Here is a 15,357-nt window from a genome sequence, read left to right as displayed (position 1 = left end):
TGTGGTGTCCCACAGGGATTTTGTACTGCCCCCAACACTATACAATCTCTTCACAAAGCCTGTTTTTGATAAACTGGATGCACTTGGGTTCGCATGCACAAACTATGCTGATGATACCCAGGTGCTCCTCCCTCTAACAGGCTCATATCACCAAGACGCTTCAGCCCTATGGCAAATCTACTCCACTATCCAAGCCTGGCTGGCCACAAATGGCCAATGCCTCAACGGGGACAAGATTGAGATTCTCATTCTTGGCCAAAACTCCACTCCAGCTAAGCCCGCCTGTCTCTATTCCAACATTGACAACTGCATCATCCCAGGCCTATCCTCTGTCAAGACTTTGGGGGTCCACCTTGATGCTACATTGTCCATGAATAAGCAAGTCAGCGCCATTGCCTCTGCCTCCGCCCTTAGTACCAAACTCATTAACGCCATAAAACCTTTCCTAACAAAGGACAACTGTCTCTCAATAGCCAGAGCCACCATAGGAGCCAAGCTTGATTATTGCAATGCGCTTCTAGCCGGCAACTCCAAAAAACCATAAACCGACTCCAAATCACCCAAAATAACTCACTCAGAGCAGTTTTAAGCATTCCAAAAAGAGACCACATCTCACAAGCAAGAAAGACCGTTCATTGGCTTCCAGTCAAAGACCGCATCACATTCAAAATTCTCGCGACAAAACAAAAATGCATTAATCATACAGCACCGTCCTACCTTTCAGACACACTATCCAGATCTTTCTCAACTAAGCCTACTAAAACATGCTACACCAACCAACCAACTCACTGTACCGCGCATCAACAGGACCAAAGCAGGAGGGATAGGCTTCCCATATCTAGCCCCGAAGCTTTGGAATGTGCTCCCCACTGCCCTCCGAGTAGAAACTTCTCTCCCTGCCTTTCGAAAAACCTTAAAACTGCTCTCTTTAACTAACCGCACTCTGCTTCCTACGCCTCTCAGCTTCTCCATCTATGTGCTTTACAAACTGTTCTATACAAATTGTACAATAAGTATGCATGTCTGTTGTTTGATGTTACTAAGCTCTTATCACCCACTGTAACAAGCGCCACAATGCCCCCGGGCTGTTGTGCGCTCTACAAATCTGAATAAATACTAATTTCTTTAATACATCTTTGCACCTCCAATCTGTAAAGCGGGGATGGGAGAACCACTTTTTATGGTAAATAAAGTATTGAGAAATGTGTCTGCACCTTAATGCTGCAGTGTCCTTTGGTGGTCCCAATGGCAACCAGTATGTTTATTTGGAAGGCACACCCTGCCATGCTTGCTCGATCAGTTTGTCTTAGAATTCGAAAGCTGTAATAATGAAGCGATTAGCAGCGTAGACTTTAGTCATTCATTAGGAACCATGGAACCCCACTAGAGTTTGCGTGTTGTTAACTGATAACCTATACTACCATTTGTCAGTTGCTTGATGGGCTAAGTGTCATGGACATGCAATCTCCCTACTCCATAGTGCAAGCCTTAGCACATTTCTCCATTCTCCAATTGTGATGCAAAAGACCCCAAATTGCCTAAATGTACCCATTCCTATCATTCTACTCTTCATACAAAGTCCTTCAAAGGTGTGAGCTTAATAGTTGGGTAAAGATTAAAATCATTCATGTCATCTGCAAGGGGATACCATGGCATCTATGTTCATGCTCAGCCTCTCTTGCATTCTAGTTTTTTAGACTGAATAGTTCAATTCCTTTGGCAAGGGGGCTATGCTGTTTTAAGGTGTCAGCTACACATGTGCTAAACTAATGAAGGTGTCATCCATGCAAAATTGCATGTCTTTTGCTTATTGAAGAATACTTTACTCTTCTTGCTAGCATAGTTGTTTTACTACCTGGTATTAAATGTACACGTTAAAGGTATTTGTACCGCGCACCGTCACCAATGGCGTTGGTCCCCAGGCGCTCTGGCGGATCTGTGAACGAGAAGGTGGGATGGGTTAGTAAGGCAAATAGGGGATAAGATAGTGAGAGGGGTGGTGTTCTGTTGGCAGCTTCAACACTGTATACACCGGGTGCTGAGCTATGGTGTGCGTATCGGATCGAAGTCAGTCCTTGTGTGCTGTTGGTCCGGCTTATGTGGTGGTGCGGTGTGGTGAAGTGCGTGCGGCTTGATGTGCGAGAGATGGTTGTGTGAGTTTTTTTAGTGAGATAAGTATGCAGACAGTTTGAGCTTTATGGTTAGTGGGTTGTATGACATTTAGCATGCTAAGATTCACAAATCTGTCTACGTGTGGCACTTACTAATCTTCATAATTCCATCTAATTGTGGGACTTGCTAGCCTTCAAATCGTATCTAGATGTTACGCAAGCTAGTGTTCACAATTCCATCTAAGTGTGGGATCTGCTAACATCCCCAAATTCTTCGATGTGGCACATGCTAACTTTCGCAATCCTATCTAGATATGACGCAGGCTAAAGTTCATAATTCCATCTAAGTGTGGCATATGCAACATTATCTAGGTGTGGCATATGTTAACATTCAGAGTTCCATCTATGTGTGGCATTTGTCAACAATGACGGTTAAGATGCAATGCAAGGCAGCATTTACAATCCTGTCATGAATAAATTCAGGCTGGTGGTCACAAATCTTTCTAAGTTTATGGCAGTCTATGTTCTAGATGCAATGCCGGCTAATGTTCGATTAAGTCTAGGTGTGGCACATGCTAATAATCACAATTCCGAGGTAGAGTGGCAGGGGCTTTCTGGAGTAGAGTAATTGCTCTACACCCCACCCATGCCACACTTAGTTTTTGTTGGTGTCTTTTAACTGCTGGCTTCCCTTGCTGACACCTGCAGACACTCTCTGGAGCCGCCACTGTAGGAGCTGCCATTGGCCTTGGGGCCATTCTTTGCAGGGGTTGCTGGACAGAGGACTGCCCTGGGAGGGTTCATGATATGGGGGGAAATGACCAATAGGGCTGCGGGGGAGGTTCGGGAGGCGGGCTTGGCCAGGGCAAGGAATGGGACATGGGGAAGGAGCATGCAGCGCAGAGCGCGCTGCATTGCCATTTTCCAACACTTTCTACAGTGTTTCTGGCTGTTTGGGAGGCATTTGGGCAAGGCTCTGGATTAAGACTCACCTTAGCCTGCTGCCTTCGTTGTGATGGTGCCAGAGATGCAGATTCTTGACTATCCAGGAAGAAACCTATCAGCAGTCTAGACTGCTCACCTTCCAAATCATTGTATAGAAATTCCTTGATACTTGGCAAAGGTATTCACTGACAAAACACTGAATTCGAGTCCAATGGGGATGCCGAAGATTCCCAGCTGCCGGCAAAGTCTTCAAATACATGCCTTTTCAGAGGGCTTCCTATGAGTTCAGAGTGCTCTCCCAGAGGGGCCTTGCTGGAAGTGAATTGGGGTGATCTTGTCATTGAGCTAACTATATTCTGTCTGGCAAAGGCCAGTATGTGTTCACTTATTTGGGGAAAACGCAGTCCTGCTATTTCTTTCCTAAAAATGTGTTCATAATGCATAATTACAGTATTGCTACTGCATTGTCTCCATGTTTTTCAGTAAAGTTTTTAAGTTGGTGTTTCTAAATCTTATAGTGTAAACTATATTTCATTTTGTTGGGGAAAAGTGCAACGTTTTGACGAGTAAAGACTTTATACATGATCACACAGCCAAATGAGTTTGATGGCAAACCTGGTTCTGTGACCTGCTGGTTGCATGCATCTGTGCAACTGGTACTCGAACCATGAGCTGATCCCCAAACCCCTTGCCATTTTATCTAGTCACCCTGTTGCTTTATACTAGCAACCCTGAAAGTGAGATGGCTGCAAAACTACGATATTCCACTCAGTTTGCCCAGTTCTCTGCCTGCTACGTCATCCACCCTTAGTCTTTCTTCTTACATACTGAATACGCAAAGCTAACCAGGTGTTTATGCAAAGTAGTGATGAATATTTCCATCCAGATCCAGTACATCTACAGATCTACTGCAATACCATAAACTGTAGTTAGCCTCCATAACTCACTTTGCTCTGATTATGATTGCATTGTATATTGCAGGAGTGAGCTAGCCAATCCGGAGGCTTGGAACACAAGCTGAATGTCCAAGTAGCTGCCCACATTTAATGCCAGTGCTGTGCCTCTGCCCAGCCTTCACCAGTGGCAGCTGGTGACTCAAAGGTAGTGGGGTGGAAATTTAGTGGGCCAAAATTTAGAAGCAAGCCAGCACAGTCGGTGATCAGACCAATGTCAAGGAGGTTGCGGGGCGAGGGAATTTCGAGTCTTCCCCCCCCCCCACCCCCTCACCCAGTAATCATTTTGGAAAAATGGCTTCCAAAATGTGCAATGACTGCCAAACCCAACCCACACACATGACCTTCCGCGCTGCCATATATGCTGATCACGAGTGCACCTAGGCCCTGCTGAAGGTGTGTGGGTGCCCAGTTGAACATGATAGTTACTATCCCCCTCCCTTCCTTAGAGCGAAGGCAGTCGGAAGCTCCCACCCATGGGTTGCATACATTATTAAGGTTAATAGCCGCCGATTAACATGAGACGACCAGCCAGCAGGGAGCTTGATATAACGCACATGTGTTTCTAGGCGCCACAAGACAAGAGAGGCGACCAGACAAACAATCCTGTTATGCCTTGTGACATTTGGATCGTGCAAGTGCGACAAGAGAAGTTCATGGGGAAGGGAGAGGCTAAAAGCAGGGAAAAGGGTACGGGGAAGTGCGATCAGGGCAGCATGGTGCTGAGTAAGTGTAGCCAGGGCAGCACAGGCTCTGCGTAAGTGCAAGGAGGCTGTAGGGGTTACAGCCCATAAGTGCGTGGTAGGCCAAAGAGGCAGTGCAAGGAAGACTGGTCATTGGGGATCTTGGTACCCATTGAGAATCTGAGGGTACCAAGCAACCAGTCAGTGCAGCAGACGGGTAAGTGCGTGAGAGACGTAGAGAAGGCAGAGGAGAAAAGGAAGGTCTTGAGCAGCTTCCGGAACTATAGGTGGTCCAGCTCAAGTCTGAGAGGGGCTGGGAGGCTGTTCAGAGGGAGGCACCTGCAGAGGAGAGAGATGTACCCCCGTCTGACTGAGTTCTAGGCAGCTGAGTGAAGGGCTCTAGAAGCAAGATATTTAGGTAGAGGGAGTTGCATATAGTGAGGGCCCTGGCCCCAGAAAGCCTTGTGGACAATGCAGAGGGCCTTGAACTTGATCCTTGTAGCCAGTGGAGAGATTTCAGTGCTGGAGAGATGCAGTCCCCGAGCTTGAGGCCTAGGATAAGTCTTGAAGTCCTGTTCTTTGCATGGGGCGAAGAGTATAGAAAGAGACTGTTGCAGTAGTCCAGCCTGGAGAGAACCAGGGCTCTCGTGACAGATTCTGGGGCAAACTGAGAAAAGGTGGAATGCCTCTGAGGAGATGCAGCTGGAAGTGGGCCTTCTTGGCAAGGTCCAAGAGGAGAGGAGAGGGTGGAGTCAAAGATAACGCCAAGGTTTTGTGACTCACAGGAAGGCGAGGGAAGAGGGCCCAAGGAGGGCGAGCAGAATGCGAGAGGGAAAGTGGGAGCAGGGGTCCCATTGAGAAGGATCTCGTGATGCCCATGTTCTCAGAGTCGATTGATCAGGGTGGCTTGATTGACTGTATCAAATGCAGAGGAGACGTCAAGGAGGATGAGGACAGAGGGAGAGCTGGAATCAAGATTAGAGAGCAGACCTTCACAGGTGTTCAGGAGTAGCAGTTTCTGTGCCTCTAGCTGCTCTGAAGCCAGACTGATGGTCATGGAGATGACCAACAGATTCAGTGTGTAGAGTAAGCTGGGAGATGGTCGGCTTTTCCAGGAGTTTGCCCAGCAAAGGAGTGATAGAAATTGGGCGATAATTTGCCAGACACATGGGATCGGCAGAAGGCTTTTTAGGAGGCAGTGCACAAGTGAGTGCTTGAGGATAGAGGGGAAAGATCCAGAGGCAAAATAGTGATTGCAGGAATCGGCCAAGGCTGGAGCCAGGGTGGAAATGTGGTCTTTAATAGTTCTGCAAGAGCAGGTGAGCCCCTGTTTGGACAACACTTTTATAGATCGTAGATCGTACTTGTCTAGCAATACAGAGAGACACCGAGCCCCCTCCACTTCCTCGTGTGTTTCAGGGCGGTGAGGTCGGAGTCATACCAAGAGTTGCAATTGGAGGTAGGCTTCAGATGTATTCTCATGACAGGGGCAAGGTATTGGAGATGGAAAGATGCAGGTTAGAGAGGGCTGTGTCAGTGTGGGAATCAGCCGCAGGAGTTAGGAGGAGCACAGAAAGTTGAGGCAAGGCGGCCACTAACACTCCATGGGCCGAATGACCGACAAGGAAGGTGGTAGTGCTGGGGACGGCTTTGCCTGGGGGACGAGAAGGTTTAGGTGGGAAGAGAGCAGAAAGTGATCAGTCCAAGAGAGAGTGCTGAGAGCGCTGGAGAGGGGGATGTCTGAGGAGCTGAGATCATCCAAGGTGTGTCTGGCAGAAGGTAGAATGGAAAGGGAGAGAGTTGCAAAGGTTGCTGAGGAGGGAATGAAAGCATCCAGGTGGATGTTGAGGTCTCTGAGGAGGAGAGCGGTAGAGGCAAGAAGAGGAGAGGTCGGCCCATTCCGAGAAGAGGTTGGCCTGTAGATGGTGGCCAGTCAGAGGGACACCAGGCAAGATGGAGAGCCTGCAGACCAGGCATTCGAGGGAGGAATAGGCCTGCATACTAATGACATAAGCTGGGACCCACTCAGGAAAGATCAGAGCCACTCCACCTCTGGACTGGTTGGTTCTGTACTCGGAGAGGATCTTGTAGCCCTCAGGGAGTAGAGTATTAAAACTTGTGACAGAGTTGGCTGTGAACCATGTGTCTGTGAGAGCGAGGACGTCCAGGTCTTTGAGGAGAAGACTGATATCGGAAGAGTGTTTGACAGCTGAGCGAGAGTTGAGAGTGGCAATGTAGAGAAGGTTGCCACCCTTGAAAGACTTCCATGGAGGGGTACAGGTCAGAGGTACGCCCTGTGGAAGTGTAGATAGAGCCCAAGGGTGGGCAGAGGAGGAAGGAGGAGAGGACAAGGTAGCCAAGGAGGAGGATGAAAACGCCAGAGAGGTGGCGGAGGAGGGAGGCAACAGAGCAGCCACAGAAGTAGAGGAAGGCAAAGAGGAGATGGAGAACAAAGGAAATTGATGTGTGGGAAGTGTCTATCAAAAAGGAGGAGGTTGACTTGAGGGCCCTGGACCAAGACGTTGCCATTTAGGTAAACCATTGTCTTAGAGGAGTGGAATGGGGCCAGGAGGGCCTCACTGAGTGCCACCATTAATGGGAGAGGAGGAAAAGTGCCACCATTAATGGGAGAGGAGGAAAAAGCAGAGAGCACAGAGACCATATGTGGAGTCCATGGGTCTGCTGAAGGATCAACAAAGAGGATGTCAGTGAGGGTCTGTCTGGAGGAAGCACTGGTGTAGGTATCCGCAATAGGGAGGCCTGGGTTGGAGACCAGGATATCCCTTTTGAACTTCTTCCTGCCAGACTTAGTAAGGAGGACATGATGGTTAATAGAGAAGCAGTTAGAGAAGATAGGAGGAGAAACAGAGCACCATAGAGGATGCAGAGGATAAGGAGATGGGGAGAGAGAGGGGAGGAAACAAAGGTGCGGGGAGGAGACACTAGTGATGTGCACAAGAGGAGGGATGCACGCAGATCAGAAAAAGATGAGGACAAATTAATTTCAATTTGCGGTGGGCTTGATGAGACAAAACGAGCAGTCATGTAGCTGTGAGTAACAAATCGGTTATAACGGAGCAAGAAATGACCAAGGGAACCTGAAAGAAAAAGGAACACAAAAGGGGTTGTGGCAGTACGATGTCAGGGAACGACCGGGCAGAGTGAGGGCTAACTAACACAACAATGATCGAGGGAACCTAAAGGAAGAGAGTGAAAAACATCCAGAAGTAGGCGGTACAAGTATGCAGCAGTCAAAGATAGCAGACTCGAACAGAGCAGTCAAGCAAATAGGGGCCAAGAAGAAGAAAAGGCAGCAGAGCACAGAGTAGTAACAGAGGGGTAAGGGAAGGGGAACAAGGGCAGGGAGAAGGAGGGTAGGGGCCCGCAGAGGGTGCAAGCGCAGCCAAGGATGGAAGGGGCACAGAGCACATGTGATCAAGTAATGAGTGAACCACGCGGGTAGAGGACGCACAGCCAAGGATGGGAGCACATGTGATCAAGGATTGTGAGGGAACCATGCAGACAGGACGTGCAGGCGCGAAGATGAGGAGGGCAGGTGCAAGGGAGTGCAACGCAATGGAAGAGTTCAATGGAACCACAAGGGTTGGGAGCAATGGTAACGCGGGACGGAATCTATCGGGGAAAGGGTTGCACCTGACCTAGGGGGGCACGGGCAGAGGAACCAGTCTTTGGGGGGGTATGGAGGAAACGCAAGCCAGGGGATAAAGGGCACAAGTCAGAAGGGCTAATAAGCGCAGAGCAAGCTAAACTCCCCACAACTTCTTACCTAGCGGCTGCAGACCGGAGGGTGAGTCGTCTGCACTTGCGGTCTACGCCGCAGACCCCTTCCTCGCCAAACACCTGCGTTGGTCAACACTGCGGTCTTGTCCTGCGAGGGCTTTGCTACAGCGGGTCCAAACCTTGGATTATATAGACTCCGAAGCGTGGACGTAGCAAACATGCTAAGTTTCATAGGGCAGCGTCTCCTGCACACCTGCGTCACACAACACTGCAGTCTTGTCCTGTGAGGGCTCTGAGTCCTAATAACGATGCATACCACTTTCATTGATGTCCATGGCTGGAATGATGCACTTGTGCTTACCTGACTCTGGCTTGCGGACCGTTAGTGGTCCTGCCCTCACCAAAAGTGGTAATTAAAACTATATTGAAAGCAGTTGAAATCAAAATGGCTGCGAGGATAAAGTTCAAAACCCTCTGCATTGTCCACAAGGCCTTCTGGGGCCTGGGTCCTAAATACCTTCAACTCTCTCTTCCCAAATATCTTCCTTCCCGAGCCCTTCGCTCATCCGCCTCCAACTCCCTTAGGGTCAGCCGCTTCTCGAAGCAACAAGCTGGGGGTAGATCTCTCTCCGCGGCAGGGGCCTCCCTCTGGAACAGCCTTCCTGCCTCCCTGAAACTCGAGGAGAACCATCTCTGGTTCCGGAAGCACCTCAAAACCTTCCTCTTTGCTTCTGCTTTCTCTCTCCCTCTCCCCTGCTGAACAGCTAATATTCTTCACTGAAACTGCACTGATCCTGCAACTGGACCTCTCTAAACGGCCTCGGCCCTGGGCCCAGCCACACTCCACTTGCGCTGATGCCCTGGAACCCCTCTGCACTGCGGGACTGTCTCTGTATCCCTACAACCCCCCCCTTCCCCAGCACTTGTTCTGCACTTACCTTGCACTTGCCACCAGCTGGCCCTATTTAATTATTACTTTACGCCACTTACCTTGTACTGCACTTCCCCCCCTTCCCTTCCCCTTGCACTTTTCCCCCTCCCCCAGCCCTGTACTTGCGCGATCTGAATGACACCTGGCCTAGTAGGATCGTTGTCTGTCTCCCCTTGTTCCTCCCCTCCCTGCCTCGTCGCGCCTTGAAACACCTGTGTATAGGCGCGTTACAAATACCATATCATATCATATCAATGACTGATGACTGGCAAGGACCATTTTGTCCAACTGAAGATGACATATATCCTACCTGCCGCAAATCCATACTACGTACTTTGTCTCTGGCTATAACTTCACTTTAACATTGTGAACATTTTGGCTTTATGAAACTTCTGAACTTCTCCTTACACAGCAAATGATGGGTCAACCATACGAGCCTTGCACTGAAAAATGTTTTCAGAACGTTTTACTCATGGTCTGTTTGTAAAATGTTAGCTGTGTGAATGGACACAGATATAGACACTTCTCTCACTAATGTTTTACTTCAGTGTTACACAAAAATGCTGTATTGTTGCTAATTTGATGTTGGTTACAAATGACTCCTGGTAAGATTTTAAATATTAGTACAAAATTGGTAATCAAATAACTTTGTTTGCTAATCAAAAACAGTTTTGCAAATTCTGCTAATCAATTTTTGAAAACTAATTTATGCCTTGATGTTTGCAATGCCGCAGTTAGCCTGGGGAGCCGAAAGTAGCTCCTGGTAACTGTTTAAGCTATGAAAAACAAAACCGTGCATATGCTACACAGTGGCCCTACAATGCACTCCTGGGGGGAGCAGAGTGGGGGGAACAGAAGTCCCAAGGATTGCCAGTAATGTTGAATATTAGGGTTACCCACTAAATGGGGACCCCAAAACTTGCACATAGATTTCAACAGTATAGTTCATTCTTCAACCAAACATAAGTACATATGTCATCAGTAATTCAATCCACAAATGGATACCTTAATGCCAAATCTTATGGTCCAAAGTATCAAAATTCTAAACACAAGTTTGATTGAGAATTCGGCTCATTTATCCTTTCAAATGCAGAAAAGACAATAAAACAACAAAATAACAATGACTTTTGTAACTATCAACCTGTTGGGTAACACAGGCGCAATAGCAGTTCACCTTTCAGTGTAGTCCATTTTTTTAAAACCTCATATTGAAAACGACACAATACAAAGTTCATAAGGCCCCTTGTTTACAATATTCACGAACGTAACAATTTTACAAGATATTCAAATCATATCCACGGCAGCTCAACATAAGATCATGCATAGGCGACTCGTTTCGGATCCTAATAATCCTTCTTCGGGGCAACTATAGTTGTCCCTACTAGTGAATCGACTTACCACTCGACCGTCCTACTTCCATTGCCCAGCTGAAGTTAGCACCTTCCACACGGCTGGGCACGATGCTTCTCATCCCTACCACTTACGAATGTGGAGGACACTTCTGAGTCCTGAGGAATGGGGAGGACCCTTCTGATGAAGCGCACTTGCAAAATTAGGATATGGTAGCTCTTGCCATGAAGGATTATTAGGATCCGAAACGCGTTGGCTATGCATTCTTATGTTGAGCTGCCGTGGATATGATTTAAATATCTTGTAAAATTGTTACGGTGCCTGTTTGTGAATGTTGTAAACAAGAGGTCTTATGAACTTTGCATTGATTGTGTCGGTTTCAATATGATGTTTTAAACGGCGACTACACTGAAAGGTGAACTACTATTGGGACTGTGTTACCGAACAGGTTGATTGTTACAAAAGTCATTGTTATTTTATTGTCATTTCTGTATTTGAAATAATTGAGACGAATTCTGAATCCAACCTGTGTTCAGAATTTTGATACTTTGGACCATCAGATTTGGCATTAAGGTATCTATTTGTGGATTTAATTACTGATGACATTTAAGTACTTATGTTTGGTCCTGAAGAGTGAACTATACTGTTGAAATCTATGTGCAAGTTTTGTGGTCCCCATTTAGTCGGTAACCCTAATATTCAACATTACTGACAATTTTCGGGACTTCTGTCCCCCGAGGAGTGCATTGTAGGGCCACCATGTGGCATAAGCACGGTTTTGTTTTTGCCTGGCCCAAGTGGCCTTGTGACATAAGCCCTTTTGCACCTGAAATTTGTCTGAACCAAGTCTAACATGCACATATCGTATGTGGATTTGTAAACCATTAAGACTTTAAAGTTCCAATCCTATAAAGATTTCGAACAGGCTTGTGCACCCCCTGCCCCCCCCCCCCCCCCTCTCCAACTGTTTGAAGCTAACCAGGCCTGAAGTATCTTCGCTGGTAGAACAGTAAACAAGTGCGTGATGAGGAAGGTGTTTGAACAGGATGGATATTGGCAATAAGCATTCAACCTATGGAAATCAAATATTATGTTTGTGTTGATGCAGTTTACAAGTTATTATAATATTTAACTTGTTTTTTCCAGGGTACGATTATAGGAGCGGTGAAGGTGCTAAAGGAAGCGCCTGGGAGAAGTATCGCCTTGAAGTCCTCAAAGAGTTTGACTATGTTGATGTGCCGGAAATGGATTCTGACTAGTTTTTCGCATTCATCTTTTCTGGCTGAAGTTATTGCTTCGTATTTCAAAAGCTCCATCCCTGCACTTGCTCCCAACCAATGGTGGATGTCGTTCAGCTTGGTGTAAATGAAAGTTTCTTTGGTGGCTTACAGATACGGATGTTTAAGATTCTAAGCAAACCTAAGGCAAATGTACAGTGCAATGGATAATTTTCATTTTGCTTTATTTATGCCTTCCTATCTTTTGTACAGAGGACCTTTTTTAAACTGCATTTTGTTTGGAACAGGAATGTGCTTTTAGTATCCGATAAGCGGAGTCACTTCAGAAACCCTGCAAGTAGTGCTCCGAAAAGTCATTTGAACAGTGTTGGCCGTATCTGTGTTCATCCAAGCAATGCACTTCTTGCACTAGGCGTTTGCGACTCGAGCAGCGTTGTGATTCCATTTTCATTCTTCTGAGCCAGTCCTCTGCCAAGCTAAATCATGGCAGGAGGAGGGCTAGATCCCGAGCTGTGTCGAGTACGTTTGGTTTAGAAACGAGCCCTGACACTGAAATATCAGAATTTCTAAACGCGTGTTTTTTTTTTTTTTCTTTTTAACCTTCCTTCTTCCTCTAAAAATGTGCTAATCCTGCCACCTGCCCCCTGCATGTGATCTGACACAAGTTCGAAATCTGGTCATCTAGCTGTGCATCACTGGTTGGTCATAAGAAGCTACTTTCACCAGTGTTAGATTAATTTCCACAGTGCTGGTTGCCATGGGGGAGGTCTTCGTGGCAAGTCGTCTAAATTGGTCTGTTTGCTTCAAAAGGACATTTCATTTAATCTTCCCCATTTGGCTTTTGGTTTGTCAACCCTGAAACGTCAAGTTGTACTGCAAATAACTCCAGAAAATCTCCCATTAAAAAGTATTTTTGCACAGCTACCAACAGGCCAGTGCACTAGTGCAGAATGGCACGTCCAAGTTTCTGGAAAGGTTTGGGTGCGACAGTGATGTAAAACCTCTTCATTGGCTGAATTTTGGGGTCTTGTGTACTGGTTATGTTTCAGTAACCCCTTGCCTCACTGTTGTGAAATGCTTCAATAGACATGCACACTTTGTGGCTTACAGCAGTTGGTGTTCTCTGGTAGAAATGCAGTATTGATTAATCCGATTGCAGCCATAACACATTTTGCATTTAATTTCATCAGCATGCAGATGGCAGTGGGCGTAACCTTTACCAAAGCTTTGTTTTCCTTCATGCACAAGCAGCGAGTACATTTGTAAGGGGTCCTCGAATCTTTCAGGAACTCTGTATCCGTTTCAGTAAAGTGGATATTGGGATATTTTTTTTTTTTTTAGAAAATGCTGACGGTTTACCTCTGACTCTAAACTTTTCTAGCAGAGACGAGTCTGTTGGATGACCGGAGAAGCCATACGATTCCAAAAAGACGACCGTGGCTTTGTCTCTTGCTAGCATGAGCATATCTGATTCTAGATACTCTTTATGCAGGTCTGTTGCCTAGTGTGCGTTTGTTTCATTTACACCTTGCTGTTTTTTAATGAATGAGATGCAGAAATAATCCCAATTCTACACTTGAATCTACCTTGATGTTCAGCTATTGTAAGAGTCAGACTAGCATCATTTGTTAATTCCCTGTTCTCAAACAGTTTACAAGGAAATTGCATCATTGTTCATCTAAATTGGAGCACTAACAATATTAAGGGATAGTGGAAAACGGTTCAGGTCATTGATGAATCTTCAGCTGAGTTATAAAAACCTTTGTGTGCAAAAAATGACAATTGAAGGTTGCATGTATAATTGGGACTGGTTCACCCTTGTTGACACTTGGAGCTCTGTAGCTGCCTACTGTTGGGCCATTGCTAGAACCTTTAATGGCCCTTTTTGGCTTAGCTGAGTAGAACATTCAATATTGTGCCGAAAGAAGCTCCATGTTTTTGCTGATTGTACAGCTCTTTCAGCCATGTCCTGTACGTCACTTGTACTGCTTCCCATGTTTTGAGACCCTTCTCACCCTCTAAATCCTTTCCCATTTGCACCAATCGTTGCATTTCATTACAAGTTGAGTATTGAACGAAGTAGCCTAGCCACAATGCCCTTTCGGGAGACATAGAACCAAGTTGTGTGCAACATGTGCGCAGCTGCTTTGTCATACAGCACCCTGGTAAATACAGTGATTCAATACACCTCCATGGCTGATCGATCATGGCATCCCTCCCTGCCTCATTGAAATTAGGAAAGCATCATGCAAAGAAGGGATTGGGGTTTACTATTCCAGACTCCAATATGATACGTTTTTCAGACATCGCTTTATTTGAACACAAACATTGGGTTTCATATGTTTGTAACCAAAATGTAGCATTTGAGATTGTGGAAGGAACAAAATATGTTGTGGAAGTACTTTTGAAAGGTTAGGCATTGATGTGGTTATTGTTAACCATTTCACCGTAGTGCTGCAACACTTTTTAATCCAATTATGACTCCCAGTATGCCGTTTGCTTGTTTAATAGCCTCAACGCTTTTTGGTAACCACTGAACCAATGTCTGCAAAGAGCAAACAAGCCTATATGTGTCCACAAAGTAAACATCAGATGGCTATTTGCCAAGGTTTCCTTTTTAGATTTTGGTGCAAATGTACCAGTTGTTAGACAGCCTCTTTCTCTCTCACTCTTTTACTCTTTTGCAGGGACCACATGCAGAAATGATTTGATTAAAACATGTTAATTCCAGAATGTATAGGATCATGTCTTCAAAGGCTGGTTTCTATTGTTGACTATTTATCTGAATGGCACTTTAAGACGAGAAATGTCGCATTTCTCTTTGTTTTGTATTTTTCTCTGAAATAAAAGTAGCAAATGCAATTGAAATGTGTTATGGTTTTAAACTTAAGCAATAAAGAACTTATTTTTTTACACTTTTTCTTTTTTTTGTTGCAATACATGCCGCTAATTAAGTAAAGTATGAGATGCATTTTGAATCTAAATTGATCCAGGTGAGGTATAGAATTATTCCATCAGCGTTCTTGAAAATCCTAGGAAGCCGCCTTTAATGAGAACACTTAATAATGCCTATGTGTCAGGCAGGTCTCTGTCCCGGTAGAGTGGCAGGTATTGAAAGGCAGTATTTTTGTGTTTGCGAAGCGCTAATGGACATTTTAAGGGATGGGAGGCAGGTGAGGTGGTTCACAGACTAGTTAACCATTTCACTTACTCCCTGTTTATATACCAGCAGAATTCCTGCATCGCATCCACTTTTCCTTAAAGCTGTTGGGAGGCCGTCGGATCTTGTTATGTATTGGGTTTTATACTGAGCAGCACTGCTTTTGCTTTGTCCCTTGGCACTATGGGATCTGCAAGAAAAAACGGGTTTACTTTTGGTTTATATCACAGCGAAAACGGTGCAAG

General features: G+C 45.9%; 1 protein-coding gene across 1 annotated transcript in view; it reads left to right on the top strand.

The window, feature by feature from the left end:
- The window catches only part of SLC7A6OS (solute carrier family 7 member 6 opposite strand), a 184,909-nt gene extending 170,044 nt beyond the window's left edge, over nucleotides 1-14,865 (top strand). The window contains exon 5 of the mRNA XM_069653667.1: nucleotides 11,861-14,865. Within this exon, the coding sequence (XP_069509768.1) occupies nucleotides 11,861-11,973 (113 nt within the window). The 3' untranslated portion in view covers nucleotides 11,974-14,865. The remainder of the gene's footprint in view (nucleotides 1-11,860) is intronic.
- The last annotated feature ends 492 nt before the right edge of the window (nucleotides 14,866-15,357 follow it).

This window comes from Ambystoma mexicanum, chromosome 1p, assembly GCF_040938575.1.
Source record: "Ambystoma mexicanum isolate Mex_15411 chromosome 1p, UKY_AmexF1_1, whole genome shotgun sequence".
Lineage (NCBI taxonomy): Eukaryota > Metazoa > Chordata > Amphibia > Caudata > Ambystomatidae > Ambystoma > Ambystoma mexicanum.
The sequence above is the reverse complement of the archived record's forward strand: the minus strand, read 5'-3'. Positions and strand labels throughout refer to the sequence as shown.